Source organism: Dermacentor andersoni, chromosome 3 (assembly GCF_023375885.2).
Source record: "Dermacentor andersoni chromosome 3, qqDerAnde1_hic_scaffold, whole genome shotgun sequence".
Lineage (NCBI taxonomy): Eukaryota > Metazoa > Arthropoda > Arachnida > Ixodida > Ixodidae > Dermacentor > Dermacentor andersoni.
Window position 1 is genome coordinate 137,939,425 of NC_092816.1, and position 17,380 is coordinate 137,956,804.

At 50.3% G+C, this 17,380-nt stretch overlaps 2 protein-coding genes across 2 annotated transcripts; one reads left to right on the forward strand and one right to left on the reverse strand.

The window, feature by feature from the left end:
* Positions 1–877: 877 nt before the first annotated feature.
* Positions 878–5,278, forward strand: LOC140216296 (uncharacterized). The gene is made up of 2 exons (XM_072286684.1): positions 878–4,164; positions 5,263–5,278. The coding sequence occupies exons 1-2, from the start codon at positions 971–973 to the stop codon at positions 5,276–5,278; spliced, it is 3,210 nt and encodes a 1,069-aa protein (XP_072142785.1). The 5' UTR covers positions 878–970.
* A 1,949-nt stretch (positions 5,279–7,227) lies between these two features.
* Positions 7,228–14,601, reverse strand: LOC126525025 (organic cation transporter protein-like). Its single transcript, XM_072286914.1, has 2 exons — positions 14,587–14,601; positions 7,228–8,622 (listed from the first exon to the last, which is right to left on the reverse strand). Exons 1-2 carry the CDS (start codon positions 14,599–14,601, stop codon positions 7,228–7,230), a joined length of 1,410 nt encoding a protein of 469 aa, XP_072143015.1.
* Positions 14,602–17,380: the final 2,779 nt, after the last annotated feature.

Genomic DNA, 17,380 nt, shown 5'->3' on the forward strand with positions numbered 1-17,380 from the left:
GTATGAAAGGATCGTATTAAACTTTAAAAATCTCTATAGTGTTCAAGCGGTACGATACACTTTAACAAAGTGCAATATCTGTATCTTCATCAAATTCGGAATTATTTCGGAGTAGCAATGCATCAAATGTTGCAGGTACATACTGACGTGTCCGATAGGTTGTACGCCGAAATTTATGGTACTTGCATTTGTATGGCAGATGTCTGCTCGACATCATAAGTGCACGGCTCAGTGTGGTCTTCTCGTCGCGTAGAACACAGTTTAGCACACCTTCGTGCTAAGTAACAAAAAAAAATTAATAATGGCAGCGATACTTTGTGCGTTTCACACCACTTAAGCCTGGCAATGTTGATCTGAATTTGGAGAATGTAACAAGGGGCGCTATAACGTAAAACTATTCCAAACTTTTCTATTCCAATTCTGCTATCAGCCCTCCACGATTGGTCAAAAACTTTTTTCGACCTCAACAGCAGTGAAAGGCCTCCTGGTCTGGCATTGGAATTGCAACGGTTTTGCTGGGAAAAAGGCTGTACTTCAGCAACACTTAGAACAAGCATCAAGAAAGCCAGATATTATCATGTTGCAAGAGACCCTTATTGAGGAAGTAAAGCTCTCAGGTTACCGGCCCCACGCCAGCCCACCAAGCTTCCGGACCGCGGCCGGCAGTAACGGCAGGGGAGTTTGCACCTTGGTGAGAAAAGGCCTCACGTACGTCGAGTACGAGTTATTGAGCAAAAGCCCAATCGAGCACACCATGGTAGAGGTGGTTACCGGGAAAAAGCAGAAGGAAAGCACTTTCCTGGTAAACGTGTACAGTAGCCCGTCACACGGAAAGCAGAAATTCAAAGCACTGTTACACAAAGCGTGCAAAGTCGCGGGGCCCGACAACAGGCTGGTAATCTGCGGGGACTTCAACGCGCCGAATCAAGCCTGGGGTTACCCCAAAACATTGGCAAAGGGCAGGGACCTAATGCAAGATGCTACCGACTTGGGACTAAATCTAATGACCGACCCAGCATACCCTACAAGAATCGGCAACTCGATGACCCGAGACACAACGCCCGATCTCACTTTCGTCAGGAGTAATGGCGGTGGTATGGCGGACTTCGAATGGCGCAACACGGGCCACGAATTGGGAAGTGACCATTACATTGTGGAGGTCGTTGTCCCGCTCGGTGGTAACGACGGAGTTGGCAGAAGCCTTCGGAAACATAGATTTACTGACTGGGACGCGTTTCGAGGATTGTTACCCGAGGAGCAAACCGAAATTACGGACATTGAGGAGTGGTCCACCGAGATTGTAAACAAGGTAGAAAAGGCCACCAAGGAAGTCGAGACGGACGAGCGTGTCCACAGGGTCGACAGCCGCCTCGCCCACCTCATCGCAGCCAAGCAGTCCATCCTGTCAAGGTGGAAGACGCAGAGGACAAACAGAAAGCTACGCAAGAAGGTCGCCGAACTCAACCGCGAGATCGAGTCCCACAGCCGAGTGCTATGCACACAGCAATGGAATGAGGTTTGTAACGCAGCGGACGGCCAGATGCACTGCGGCAAGACGTGGAGCATGCTGAGGCATCTTTTGGATGCGACCACGACCAAGTCTCACCAGCACCACAACTTGGCCAAGATCATCCACAGGGCGCTGACCGAGCACGGGGAAGACGAAGTGAAGAAACGCCTCGACGACAAGTACCTCCCGGTCACTCCCACAGAGACGCACCCGGACTACCTAGGCGAAGCAAACGAGTGGCTAGATCGAGACATTGAAGTATGGGAAGTAAGGGTTGCCCTGCACGATCTCAACAGCAACTCCGCCGCTGGTCCCGACCGCGTTACGAACAGAGCGCTAAAAAATCTTAACGAAGCGGCCATCGAGTACCTCACGGCATACTTCAACACTTGCTGGCGAGCCGGATCATTACCCCGGCAGTGGAAAGCAGCCAAGACCATCTTGATTCCCAAGCCGGGCAAGCCACCCAACATTGAGAACCTCCGGCCGATCTCGCTTACGTCCTGTGTGGGCAAAGCGTTGGAGCATGTACTCATGAACAGGTGGCAGAGGTACCTGGAAGATTCGGGGCTCTACCCAAACACCGTCATCGGGTTCCGAAACAAGCTCGGAACTCAGGACGCCATGATACAACTTAAAAATGAAATCCTCGATGACACTACCAACACGAAAGACAAGCGAGCCATCTTGGGTTTGGACCTGCTGAGTGCTTTTGACAAAGTGAGACACTCAGCGATTCTCGCCCAGGTGTCACGGCTAAACATGGGCAAGAGAACTTATGCGTACATCAAGGATTTTTTGACGGAGCGGACTACCGAAATCATCGCCGGTGACCTGCGGCTCCAAAAGAAGAAGCTCGGCAGTGTCGGGACCCCCCAGGGCTCAGTCATCTCGCCATTGCTTTTCAACCTTGTAATGATAGGGGTGGCCGAGCGCCTCTCACGAGTGGCGCGGGTCCGACACACCATCTATGCCGACGACATAACGCTCTGGGTCCCAGGAGGAAGCGACGGACACATCGAGGATACATTGCAAGAGGCGGTTGACGCTATCGAGGAGCAGCTGGACGGGTCTGGGCTCGTCTGCTCCCCAAGCAAGTCTGAGCTGTTGGTGATTCCTCCGAAAAGGACAGCTAGGAAGACGAAAGGCAACGAACCTGCGAGAGAGCAAGACACAATAAAGATCAGGACGAGCGGTGGTCACATGATCCCAGTTGTCGAGAAGATCCGAGTGCTGGGGATGCTGATTGAGCGCAAACGAGTCAACGGCGAGACGGTCAACCGTCTGGCGGCCAAAGTCACCACGGCCATCCGCCTCATTAAGAGGGTGTCGCACAGAACAGCAGGCATGAAGGAAGAAAGCCTCACCCGGCTATTGGAATCCTTCGCTATAAGCCACATTACATACGTTGCTGCTTTCCACAACTGGAGGCAGTGCGAACGAAATAAGATCAATGCGCTCATACGCAAAGCGTACAAGGCTGCACTCGGACTAGTCGACTGCACAAGCACCGACAAGTTCCTGGCCTTGGGAGTGCATAACACCCTGGAGGAAATCGCCGAGGCGCAGAGGACCGCTCAGCTCGCGCGGCTATCAGAAACAAGAACGGGCAGACAAGTGCTGCGTGACCTAGGCCTGGGACCAAAGGAAATGGGACCCGAAAATACAGAGGTGCCTGTACCGGACGCAATTAGTAGAAGGCTACCGGTATGTCCGGTGCCAAGGAATATGAACCCTGAGTTCCACAAAGAGCGGCGGGCGGCGAGGGCCAAGGCGCTCATCGATCTCCATGCCAAAGACAGGGGTGCCGTGTTTGTGGACGCGGCAGAGTATCCACATGACAGAAAGGCATTCGCCGCTGCAGTCGTCGGGGCATCGACCGGTGCAACGAGAACAGCTGCGAGTGTGCGGACTCGAGGCGCGCATCAAGCCGAGGAGGTGGCCATTGCTTTGGCCATCGCCGACCCTGAGTGCACGACTGTGCTCTGTGATTCTAGGACGGCAGTGAAAAATTACGCCAGAGCAAGGGTGTGTGGTGAAGCCGCGAGTGTGTTGCGTGTGGTCGATCTCGCGAGTGAAAGTCGGTGTGTGATGATAAAGTGGTTTCCGGCCCACATGGGCAGTGATGTGTCGGATCGCGGCAACGCTAACCACAACGAGACGGTGAACGCGGCGGCGCGAGGACTAACCAACCGTGCCGCTGCTACTACAGCCGACCCGTCGTGGTGGTGGGAAACCAAGGACAAAATGACTTCCTATAACGAAATTGTGAAATGGTACCGACTAGAGCGAAGGACTATGCCGCCACCTCATCCGGGCTTGACCCGTAAGGAGGCGGTTTTATATCGACAACTTCAAACGGGGTCATTATTCACCCCGGTGCTGATGAGGCACGTGTGTCGAAGTGTTTATGAAAGTGATCTGTGTTGTGTGTGCCGAAAGGAAAGAGCCACTGCAGCTCACATCCTTTGGGACTGTGCTAAGAATCCGCATGAAGCTGCAACAATAACAACGATCCCGCCGCGGCTCGAGGCCGCAACGAGATGCTATGACCAAGATGTCCAAACCCAGGCCGTCCAGCAGATCTCGACGGCCCTCGAAAGGCAACGACCGAGCGAAACCGGAGGGAGGCTGCCACCCCAAAAGAGGGGCAGGCGCGGTCGACCAAAGGGAGTAGTGCGGCCGCGGCCGAAGTAGAGGCGCCACACGCCGCGAAGACGTCATGGCCGCGTCACGGTAACGCCTCCCTAACAGGGGAAGGCTAACCGTTCTGCAGGCGTTCACAACAAAGTTTCCTCACTCACTCACTCACCACCCCCCCTTCACCTGTCTGTCACGCGACGTCACGAAAACCGCGATACCTCCCCATCTGATATGATGTGTACACACTGATTATGCATGATTTGACAGAAAAAAGATAAACAGTTATTTCTGATTCGACCCCTTTTCGCCATTAGCTCTCGGCTATTGGTAAAAAGTTTTCGGGCTGCACCCACTTCACCTGCCTGTCACGCGACGTCACAAAACCACAAGAACTCACCGCGTCAAAGTGACGTGTACGCGATAAAGATGCATTAATATGCCGAACAAAACTGAATTTTCTTCGGAATAGCCGCAGGCTGTCCCGTTCCGAAAGGAATAGAAGATGACTGCCGCCGATCACTCAGACGCTGGCTACTCGCACCTGCCGGAGAGCATGGGTGTATTTGCGTATAATAAAACTTCTTGCGTGGCGGTGCAATGTTTTCGAGCACTTTCGGCACGTTTCTCCCCTCATTCTGCCAACTCTTATTTGCTGAGGGTCCGTTTTAGCGTCATTCTTGAGCTTCGTTGCATGCCGCCGCAATTTTCGACCAGCCACCGCAAGCTAAGTAAGGGATAGCGGACCAATCGTAAACGCCGGCACCACCCCCTTCATCCGGTTATCGACTTTCAGTGCAGTGGCTCGGCCCCATCGAATCCCACTCCACTTGAGCGTTCTCCTCGCCTCTTGTCAGTCAATTAGATACGACAAGCCGCTCAGTGTAGGCAATGTAATTCGTTTTTCAAGCAAAGAAAAGTGCCCTCCTATGAACGAGGAGAGCGTTTGATTGGTCTGTTCAGACAACCCTGCGGGTGACCGCCCGGTGCTTGCGTCGGTGGTTACGCAAATTTGACGTCAGGAGATTGGAATAAAAATATATTAGAATAGTTTTACGTTATAGGGCCCAAGGACTATAGAAATGTTTTCCGTTCTTTTTGCTTACGCACAGTTACTACATCGGATAAGCTAGATAGCAGTCGAGTTCCGACTGGAATCATTGATATGTGCGATCCCGCGCTCGATCGTCTGTTGCGTGTACAACAAAGGGAATAATAATAAAAAAGAGATGAAATTTAGGTTAGTTGGCACACACAGACACACACAGAGAGAGAGAGACTAAGAGAGACAGAGAACATTTATTTCTTATGAGGTGGGGAAACTTCCTCATAGGGTGGAGCCCTTAGTTCAGGGTCCCATTGGCTCGCGCCACTCCGCGTGCCCGTCGGATCAGCTGTCGCTGCTCTTGCGGGTCTGAGCTGGTCAGCGCAGTCTCCCAGGAGGAAGGTGACAGATTCAACTTGCTGCCTGAGTCGACAAGATGATGACCATAATGCTAAAAAAAACCACTAAGTAGAAGTACTGAGTCAGTGCGAGGCTGTCTAAGTGCACTAACGATATTTAAGTCAGACAGCGCCAGGCGTCATTCAAAGCAGATGTATCCCCATCTGGGGATACATTAATTACAATCAACTTAAGGCCTCAGCCTCTCTGCAAATAACTCTCTGCAAATTAACAAATTTTTTTGCATGCATATAAGGGCGGACGCCTAATTAGGCGCCTTCTTTAACATATACTTTCCCTTGGTGCGGCTTTGAGATAGATTTCTTGTCAAATGAAGGCGTTGCATCAACTGAACAGCGCGTTCGTTCAGTTGAACCAGCAACTATCCAAATATGCACAGATCTTTTTTTTTTCTTCAACTAATATTCCAACGTTTTACTTCTGCTTTACGTTTTTTTCTTTCGAAATATGCAGAAACCTTTCTACGATGGCACCTGCATGGAGGGTCACTGCAAAAAAGATGGGCAGCAAAATGTGCAGCAAAGGCGTTGAAGTATTTTTCTACGCTCGGACAAAACCACCACCCTCTCGCCGTGACGTATGCCGCTTTTGCCCTCGTCTCTATAGGGCCTTATCAGTCTGAATAAATGTGCCTGTAGCTTTAATTTCTACGTCCAAATTTGCCTGATCTTTCAGAATGCTTAAACGTATTTCTCTGATCTAGAGCACTTTGGCATGTGTTATTCACTTCACACATATTCTGGACAGCACTTCCCCACTCCTGGAAGACCGTGGCGAGATTAAATTCCCAAGGAGGTTGAAGTGCATCTCCAATGCGGCCTTATCTATTCCAATAGCGGTGAAATTGCAGATATAGTAAAATAATTAAGTGAGATGTGAACATCTAGTGTACTTACGTTATCTTCACATTGATACATCAATGCAGCTTGTTGCGTGCGACTCGATGCAACTATGTTTGATTAGATTTCTGACTTCCACATCGCTCACTGCAGCCTGACATCGAGCACTCTTTTCCTGAATGCATCAACCACTGTTCGTGACATACTTCTGCATGAAACATCTATAACGTCACTCTTTCAGAATGAAATGTAACGCGACTTTTGCTCTGAACGCAATTCAACCAACGATTTGTCATTACATGCAAGAAAAATGTGTTCGCGTTGGCTCCTCAATAATATGAGAGCATGCGAAGGGAACCACTATAGGATGAACCACTAAACTAAACCAATGTGAACTGCCGCCGCAAGTTTAATTATTTCTGAGGGCACGTAAAAAGTCGCCTTGACACATGGACTTAAATGTATGTTTTGGTGTTTCATATTTTCGGATATTATTGAAGTGCGAATAGCATTTAGGTCTTGGCTACAATGGAACGAAACATGCGAATGACGGTTGTTGGCACAGTAGAGTTCAGATTACTTTTTTCACTGTTCGCTGCCTGAACCCAAGTACGCCGTAGCGAGTGCAAACACACTACACTCGGGAAACTAATAGGAAAAAGAAAGTGCTATTCTATTTTTTATACAGTACCAAAGTCAGTCAAAAGTACTCGCATCTCGTTTAAACGATTTCAATGGGTGATATAACGCACCGATAGAAGAGGCGCAACCAGTCAGGACAGGGTCCTTTGTCCAACATTTGTCTTGCTTTCACGTTGATGTCTGGCGCGCGGTTTTTCCTTGTGCTTCAGAGAGGCTTGCATAGCCATCTTACGCTCATCGGGACTCGTGACGTACGGAGAACGCGGCTTCTCGATGAACACTTCCGGGAGCCACTGGACGGCGAAGATGCTGAGCAGCATCATGACGGCGTAAAAGACGTCAAAGACGAAGCCCGGGCGCACGGTACGAACGCTGGCGAGGGAGGTTCCAATGATCGATCCGATGCCGCCGATCACAATCGACAGACCCATGCCGGTGCACCGGTTTTGCGCCGGGAAAATGTCTCCCAGGTAGCACATAACGACGCTCACCGAACCAGATGCCAGGATCTTCATGGACGCGCGTACGCAGGAGGCCGCGGTGTCGAAGCCGACGTACGCGGAAGTTGCCCTCGCGACGGCGCTCGAGCAAGTTGCGGCCAGGAGGCCCTGGAGCGTGTGGCGCGGGCCGTAGTTGTTCATCGCCCGCGTTATGACGATGTAGCAGGCCACGGAGAAAGCTACGTGCGCCCCCTGCCAATAGAGCCCCGACAGCGTGTCGGTGATCATGAGACCGAAAAAGACGCCGCCACACGCGAACCTCGAGAAGAAGGCGGCTGCGGCGTGGCGACGCATTTTGATGACCTCTAAGACGGCGTCTGACAGTGAGCTCGGCAACATCAACGTATCGTCACTGTGCTGCATCTTCCTCAGCTCGGCGCACAGAGCTTGCAAGTGCTGCTTGGCCTTCTCCTCGTCGACGTGGTTCAACCGGGCAGCGGCGAGGATCACTCGCTTGGCTTTCTTCACCCTTCGTGTAGCGAGGAGCCACACGGGTGACTCGTCCAGCTGCGAGCACCAAGTGGCGAACACGGCCGTGGGGACGATGAAGACGACGTGGGCGAGCGACCAGCTCGGCTCCTGTGCGGAGAGGAGGTTCAAGAACGGCGGAACTACGGTAGCAGCCACCGCCATGTGGAGAAGCGTGGCAACCCAGCGCTGCGCGCTTCCGGTCACTTCGTACAGCAGGACGAACGTCGTCAGGTACGAGAAGGCGCCGCACGTGATCAGCACGAGGCGGTTGACGAGGAAGATGGTGTAGTTGACGGCGACGCTGCAGCCGACGACGGCGACGAGAAGTACGCAGCCGGAGATCGTGCTCACCGGTTTCCTGCCGAGTCGGTCGGCCGCAAACCCCGCCACGGGCATGAGCCCAGCATAGCTTAGGGTCGGTAAAAGCGACGCCACGGTGAACAGAAACTTGCGGTCGCACACAAGGTCGAATCGGCTCACGATGCTATCGCCCCAGTCCTTGATGTCGTAATCCCAGCTGTGACAGCGCTGCTTGTGTAGGTTTTCGGGACTGTCCTGCACCACATAAGGAAGAAAACTTAAGTCATGGTTTCATTAGTGTTTAAAGTGCTCTGGGTGAGAGAACTATTTTAACTAAGCTTAAGCGCGTTGAATGAACCTATTTCTAGCTCTTCCAATGGAATTTTCGACGATGCGCGCTTTCTGAGAGATTCCTATAGTGGTCCTTTCTTTTACCTTTTTACACTGAGCGACCCCTCATAGCAGCCGCCACTTCAACTAAATTTGACGGGCAACACGCGTGCTGCCGCCGCTTCTCGACCCTCCGTCCGTAGCGACGAGAAAGCATAGGGCCGAAATTTTAAAGATCCACCAGCATTTACTCAAACAGCTTGGTCACAACATTGATCCAGATGGTCAAGATCTGTGTGACCGCTGCAGGAACATTCTTCAGAATAATCTCGCCCGTAGCTCGACGCGAATAAGCTGGTCAACATACCCATGCACTTGCTTGCAATCAGTGAAGAGCGGGCGCTGCAAGCAACTCATTATGATGAAAAAAAAAAAACTGCAAATTTGCGCACGCGTACTGCGAATGCGCTGCTGAGTAAGTGTTTGCTTTTCTCTCGAGACGTGGCGCATGGCAGGATACGTGGGAGCAAAGGGGGAACGGACGCATCGCGTTTTTTCTTTTTTTTTTCAGGCGTGGAAAGCTTAATCTACTTGGTTAAAAAGGACTTCAAGTTCTGATAATGCGACACTCAAATAAGTTCTGATAATACGACATTGAGAATGCGACGCTTTGGACTCCTGAGATGCGATACAATGGGCTCTGTGGATACATTCTTTTTGTTACACTCCATGAAACCGTACAGCTATTTCCGCGATGCACGCGGTAACGTGTTTTTCAGCCCAACGGTAAGAACGCTGCGATATACACACCGGCAGATTAACACAGCGCCGAGACTGTCGAATCATTCGTAGGTCGGCAAGTGCGACACGAATGTCTGGTGTCGTGGTGTTACCAGAGCACAGGCTTGCCTTGCTGAGACGTGAATCGTGTGATGGCTCACTGGAACTTGACCGTGCGCCGTCACACCAGTAGAACACGTCCAACAGCCTATGTCAGTTTACGCAATTGACAGCACAGCAATTGTCCGGCATGAGTACCGTCGAAAACGCTGAGCCTATCGCGGAGGAAACTGGTTTCACGCGGACCCGCCCGACCACTTGATTTGTAGTTGTATGTGGTATTAGCCGCCGCGCTCGTTTCGTACTATCGTCTCCTCGCGTCAGCTCTCTGTCGCGTTTGTTTCGATTGTCATGGTTTGCGATTGTTTTATTGCGATAGCAATTATGTGGACACGACAGGAGAATTTCTGCCGTCGGCGTCGCCGTTGCCGTGAGTTTCGCTATAAAGGCCAAGGTCGATAAAATCGTCCCCTGCGCGCCGTATGCTGTATGTGCGTGTGGAAGCTTGCGAGGGTGGACCGGCAATCGCGGCTCAATCTGGCGTGTGCAAGCGATGAAGGCGGGCCGGAAGCGCGCTCTCTCCTTTTGCTCGCGAGGCACGGAGGTGACACGATAGAGAGAGAGAGGGGTGGGGAGCGTTCTTGTTTTGTGGCTGTTGCTTACGGCGCGGCCGCGCGGGCGCCTATCTTCAAAGCGATCTGCGATGTTTGCGGAGTGCGCGTAGAGCCGGTAGGGTCGCGTGCGCAGTGTTTTCGACGTTTCATTCGCGTTGAAACGAGAGAAGCACGAAGTTCAATTCGATCGCTGCTTCTGCCGCAGTTCCTCACTCCAGCATTTTGACAGCGAGTTTTTGCGCTCATCGAGCGAGATCTGTTCATGCTCAACTGTGCGCACATGACACTGTGCTTTTTAATTTAGGTAAAACACGTTGACGGGATAGTTGGTTTGAATGCATGATATAATGTTTAGGCGTGACTGCACGAGGACGTAGAAAGAAACAGACACAGAGATCGAGCACTGTCTGTGTGTGTGTCTGTTTCTTTTTACCATCTCGTTCAGTCGCGCTTCCACATTATGTCATAGTTAATTTAGTTAGCAAGCGAATGTTTACAAGTTTACACGGCCGATAAAACTACTTTCTTTACTTCGAATAGTTGTCTACTAATTTGCTAACGCAATCGGCGCTTCGCCTTTCGGGCGAAACTGCGACCTTTTTTTTTATTGTGAGTCTAAACCGAGACGTCCAGATGGAAAAGTTTTTTTTTTGAGACAGTGCGCCATATTCGATTCTGTACGAGAAGACGGACCCCGAATACAGGGACGCGGAAGCAACACCCAGTACCTCATTCTCCTTGTATATTGAACGCGGCGACGTGCAACAGAAGGGAGCACACCAGTATGATTATGATTAGTGGCAACGACATCATCATTTTCATAAGGCATAACTTGCGTTCAAAATGAAGAACGTAAACACAGCGCCGATCTATCAGCAGACGAAGAAAAAAGCACGCAACATCTCGCACCTACACGCAGAGTGAGATAGGAGGCGACATTGTCATGCTGTCACGTGACTGCCACACCGGCTTGCCTCCAGGTGGTGGGGCCGCTCTGCGGCAGCTGAGTTTGGTTTGGATGTTGTGGCGAATGGACGTGCTATTCAGGGCTCCGTGGCGGCGACGAAATCGTAAGTTTTTGTGCATGCTTTGAGCTTGCTTCTGTTTTTGATCTGCTAATTTTTTGCCTTTAAATAGTAATTGAGTGGTTTATCTTCTTTCTTTCTTTCTTTCTTTTTTTGTCTCTCGTATTTCGGGTGCGCGGGTGTGTTTCGTGCACATTTGGTTTTGCTGGACTGTTAGAGCGTCCTTTCGCGCCACGTGCTTCAACACGTACAGCCGGTTGGGACGTTGAGTGTTTGTAGTCTTTAAATGGTAGCTTGGACGTGGCAAGATTAATGGCTATTAGGTGGTTTTACTGTGCGTGTTTTTGGTAGGAAAGTGAGAGCGTGGCCGCGTGGTTTAGCGCGTGCGAGAGCGTGTCATACCTTCAATCTCCGCGGCATTGGTTGCTTTTGAAACAGTGCTGAGAGTTGCTTTGCGACATTTTGAGGATTTGGATCCTGTGCATATCGGTTCTTGCTAGAAGGCACGTGCTCTGCATTGATATAGTGGTATAGTACTGTAGTATTTGCATCAGTAGCAGCATTATTATAGTATTATAGTATTTGAAAAAAGCCATGCAATACATGGCGAGAAAGCCGGTAAAGCAGGCTGTGCGTGGGGGGGCCCTTAAGGCAGATGAGGATACGGATGAGAATGGAGAGGGCATCGAACCAACCGGCACACAATGTGGTGTCGATACTAGACTGCAGAAAATGAAGGCTTTCCAGGAAGAGCTTGTCAAACAGGTGCAGGAGCTCAAGAATGAGCCGGACAGGGAGCGTGATGCACAGAAGGTAGTTGAAAAAAGACTTGAAGCAGCCGAGGGAAAGCTGAACAAGGCCGCCATTGTGAACGAGAATGTGCGTGACAATGGAACGCAGACATCCGACGCGACAAGCGAGGGAGTGTCACCAGGGTACGTAGAATTCGGGCAGCGTGATGAAGGGTTAGCTGGAAAGAGCGGCAGCTACCTCGAGGCCGCCGCCCGGCAAAATCTGGAGCCCAGGGGACAATGCCCCTTGTCGAGTTGGAATCACGCGGAAAAGGACAAAGGGAAGCATGGAGAGGTAGGAGAGAGTGAAAGGGTAATTATCGCCAACTCGAACATGACTAGTTGCTCAAAAGCAATTGTGGACAGGGTGAAAGGCCATAAAAGAGTGGCGGTAGGGACATTTCCAGGGCGGACACTGGGTTCTGTCATGGAGCGAGCGAAAGAAAAACTCGCGGAAAATGCCCACGTACGCAACCTTGTCATAGTAGCAGATGGGCTAAATGACGTCCTGAACAGGAAAGGGACAGGACTAGCTCAGCGCTTGGCGAAGGGGGTGTGCGACTCGCGCGAGCTATCCCCTCAGGTGCAGATCGTGGTGCGCACGGTGCCGGAGGTGCCTGTATGTGACAGTCACGTACAAAGAGCCGTAGTGGCTGCTAATGAGGCGGTATGGAAAATGAGCCGAGAGAAAGCTTCGAGGTGGTCGAAGTAAACAGGGACGTGAGAAGGTGTGGTGCTTTTAAACGAGACGGGATCCACTTCAATTACAGGCTGGCACAAGAAGTAGGCTGGTGAATTGGTGATCGCGCTGTTGCTTTATTAGGGGTCCCAAGGGCGCTCAGGAGGCCTGAGTAGATAGTAATGAAGAAGGTCCCCTAGGGGAACCTCAGAAGAGCATCGCCGTCGATAACAAGAAAAGGAGGAAAGCAAGAAAGAGAGCTCGCCATGCAATAGGCTACATAAACATGCAGGGTGGCAGAGGAAAGGAAAAGTGGGCAGAGATTGAGGAGCAGTTAAATAGAGAACAAATAGGGGTGTATGCGGTTACAGAAACGCACCTTAGAGACTCAGAAGAGCCGTCAGTTATTGAGAATTATGTTTGGGAAGGGTGCAACAGAACAAAGTCGGAAAGAAAGGGAGGGGGAGTTGGAATGCTCATCCATCAGGGAGCCAAATGGAAAAGAGTAAATTCAATATGTCAAGAGCATTTTCGTTATCAGGTACAATGAGTGGAAGAAAACTTGGCTGAGAGTTACCTATTTGTGGGCCGGAAGTAATTGCACAGAGAAGAATAAAGATTTAGTGGAATGCATAAGCGCTGATATTAAGGGTTTCGGGAATGGTGCTGAAATTGTCCTATTGGGTGACATGAATGCCCACATACAGGATTTAGATGGCTATACCGACAACAACGGGAAGTCAATGCTAGACCTTTGTGAGCAAGATAACCTTGTTATCGTGAATACAGGGCCTAAGTGCGAAGGGCGGGTCACGTGGGAAGTGGGAAACCGGCAATCGACCATTGATTACTGTGTGATGACAGAAAGAATTCATGATAAGTTGAGAGAAATGGTCATTGATGAGGAAGGGTGTAGCAGCGTAGGGAGTGACCATAAACGCATCATCTTAAAGATGGGATATGTAGCTGGGAAAGAGAGCAAGGAGCGCAAAAGGACCAGTCCAAATCTGAAGGCTGAACAAATAGCAAATATAGTCATTAGAGTCGAGGAAGAAATTGGCAAATGGCCAAGTAAAGAGTGGGAATATGGTGAGCTTCTAAGTGTAATAACGACAGAAATATGGAAAGAGAAACAATATGTTCGTTGGAAAGGAACAAAGAAACCGGAAAGCTGGTGGAACAGGGAGATACGAGAAGCGATCGCAGAACGACAGAAAGCATCTCGAGAGCACAGGGGTGCGATTTTGTAGGAATTCTATTAATTTTTCTATGCCTTTTGCCGCCATCACTGAGCAGCCATTGGTCGAAAATGACCGGGCCGCGCCCATTTTGTCTGTCTCACGCGACGTCAGGAACCCGCAAAAACTGTAATCGTCATCGTGACGTTGATGCAGTCATTATGCGGAGCAAAAGGCACGGATTTTTAGCACGGCCAGAGGCAGGGTCGTTTCCGAAGGCATAAAAAAAAATGGCCGCCCCTCTGATCGCTATGGCCGTGGCTCTTCGCCGTCGCCGACGTGAACAGGGAGAGCCAGACGACGCGTTTGACATGCCGGATGACCATTTTCGACGGCGTTTTCGCCTCTCGAAGGGAACGGTGCGGTTGTTGTGCGAGGAACTGGCGGGGGAACTAGAAGCTGAGCGAGCGACGGGACTGTCGGTGGAGCGGAAAGTGTTGTGTGCGCTGCGCTTCTTTGCTACCGGGAGCTTCCAAGCGTCCGTTGGGAGCGAGGAGACGATCCGTGTGTCGCAGTCGACGGTGAGCGAGTGCGTGCGACGTGTGGCAGAGGCTGTCGTGAACGCAGGGGCCCGCAACAAGTGGGTCCATTTTCCAAAGACAGCCGAGGAAAAGGCAGCCGTGAAGGAGGGTTTCCTTCGGCGCGGCGTTATCCCCGGCGTCATCGGATGCGTAGACGGCAGCCTCATAGCCATTATCGCACCCAAGGTGAGCTCATCGCACCCAAGGGTGAGCGCAAGGCTGTGTTCATGTGCCGCAAGGGATACTACGGCCTCAACTGCATGTTCGTAAGTAAAACTCACGTTTTCTGCGATCCTTTTTGAAAGTTACGTTGCTCTCGCCAACGGGCACTTTCTCTGGTTTACGTTTTACCTCAGATCTGCGACGCGGACATGAAAATCTTGGCCTTGGACCCTCTGCGACCGGGGTCGGACCACGACGCTTTCGTCTGGCGGACGACATGGTTGCGCCGGCGGTTCCAAGCGGGGCGCATCGTGAATGCCGGGGAATACCTCCTCGGTGAGAAAAAAACATTTTTTTTGGCGCAGTCACGCTTCAGCAGCACGCCGTGTCCGCTCCAACCCAAACCTTTAACCTAACCACAAGAACATGAGTAAGTCCGGAGTAAAAAAAGAAAATTAAGACATTGACTGCCACCATTGGCAATGTTCGAAGTGTTAAGTTACAAGCACATTATGTGTCTGCGAGGAGCTGACGAAAGCAACACGTATTAGTGCTTACTGCACCCAGTGACTGCCAGAAGCAGAAGAAATGAACACACATTACTGCTACTACTGTCATTGATAGCACCAACAAGTGTCGATTTCTTGTTTGTGGCAGGCACCGAGTAGTGCACTTGTAAATTGGTTAAGAGTTTGTGTCGGGTATGGACATGCTCATTAACTCATGCTTTTACTTGGGACTTGCAACCCTGAAGTCTACCTTTGTTGAATGATGCTGTAGCTTTCGTCAGTTGACAACTTGCCTCTCGTCAGCGGAGTACTCAATGTACTATTTCCATCTTTGTGCAGGTGACAGTGGCTACCCCTTGGAGCCGTGGCTCCTGACCCCGGTTCCTGGCCATCCTTCAGTGCACACAGCCGAGGGGCAGTACAACACAGCACATGCCGCCATGCGTTCCGTAGTGGAGAGGTGCATTGGGCTCTTAAAGAGCCGTTTCGGCTGTCTTCAGCGATATCGCACCCTCCTCTACGAGCCGGAACGTGCAGCCAACATTGTCGCGGCATGTGCTGTGTTGCACAACCTTCGCCTTTCTGAAGGCGACGAATCAGGCGATGACAGCGATGACGACAGCAGCAGTGGCAGTAGTAGTGAGCTTGACAATAACGGCGACCCCATGCCACACAGTCTGCCCCGAAACACGGGGTCTAGAATGCACTACTTGAGAGGGCGGGCTGTTCGCGACAATGTCATTGGCATGTTTGGCACAACCCGTGCGCAGCACATGCGTTATCTGAGGAGTGTGCGGCGGCAGCTGCGACGTCAACAGCAGCGTCAGCATCGCTAGGTGCATGCACACAGTTTTAAGTAATTGCATTGTGCATTTCATGCTGTGAAATTGCAGATACATTTCCCGTGCTAAGTTGTAGTTGATGTCTGCGTAATGCAAAGCATTCATGACTTGTTGAGAAATGTAAAAGTTGTTGAAAAAATTAAATTATGGGGTTTTACGTGCCAAAACCACTTTCTGATTATGAGGCACGCCGTAGTGGAGGGCTCCGTAAATTTTGACCACCTGGGGTTCTTTGACGTGCACCTAAATCTAAGTACACTAGTGTTTTCGCATTTCGCCCCCATCGAAATGCGGCCACCGTGGCCGGAATTCGATCCCTCGTGCTCAGCAGCCTAACACCATAGCCACTGAGCAACCACGGTGGGTACATAAAAGTTGTGTAGTGAAGGGTTATGTAAAGCCTGCATTTATAGTAAGTAAAACAGTATCATTAGTGGTGGCATATGAGATTGAAAGCAAGCTAAAAATAAGTGCATATTTAAAGTGTCTGCCACAATTTGCTTTTTGCTGCTGTCATCTAGATGCATGTAGCCTGATTCTTACTCGTATCCCCTTACGCATTGATGGGCATAAGCGCCTGTCTCTTCACTTTCTACTAGCACAGAGAAGCTCACAGAAGCCAAGATGTACAGTGCACGTCACACCTTCCGCTCCATGGAACGTGCTGTTGCACGCGCAGCTTCTAGGTCCTTCACCATTTTGTCTCGCAACAACGGCAAAGTTCCTTTCGAGTGACAAAAATGCCGTCCAACTGGTCATCCGACATGTCAAACGCTGTGGCTCCCGCGAAGTGTGTGCACGCACGAGCAGTTGAGAGATTTTAACAAAGTGACCTCACTTGTATATAGCAGAACTCAGCAATGTCATACAGTAATATTTGTACAGTGCAAGCTAGCACTAGAAATGTGGTTGCGATGTGTAAATAAAAGCACTAGAGGAAAACTGCACCTTTCTGTATTTCAGCCTTCAACATACACTTGTTTATGTACACATCACATGCGACAGTCTCTACATTGAAGAAGTGTGAGAATCATGAGTACTCAGTAGTAGAGACATTATGCAACATGTCACAGACACGTTGGAATAAATATTGGATCACATTGTTCTTGCATCATAATATATCACAGGTAACGGCATGCATCGTTTAAGAAAACTGTTGTACACTGCACAAGTACACAGTAATAACAACTGGCTTAAACTGCACCAGAAACAGAAATGAGCAGGTGCTTAAATGACACGCCAACCGAATATTTATAACAGCGAAATGTATAGGTACATCACTACATGTGAAAGGAACATGCTGTTGTGGCGCTCTGAAACTGAAAGAGCCATAGCATCATACTTTGATATTCAGTAAGACAAACTGCATAAATATTACACACAAATTGCACCACAAGGGCTAAAATACAATGTATCACAACCTGAAAGATTACTGAATGACAACAAAATGTTTGATAATGAG

Excerpts from the sequence above, each read along its gene's own strand:
- LOC140216296 (XM_072286684.1), top strand. The coding sequence starts at position 971 with ATGCAAGATGCTACCGACTTGGGACTAAATCTAATGACCGACCCAGCA.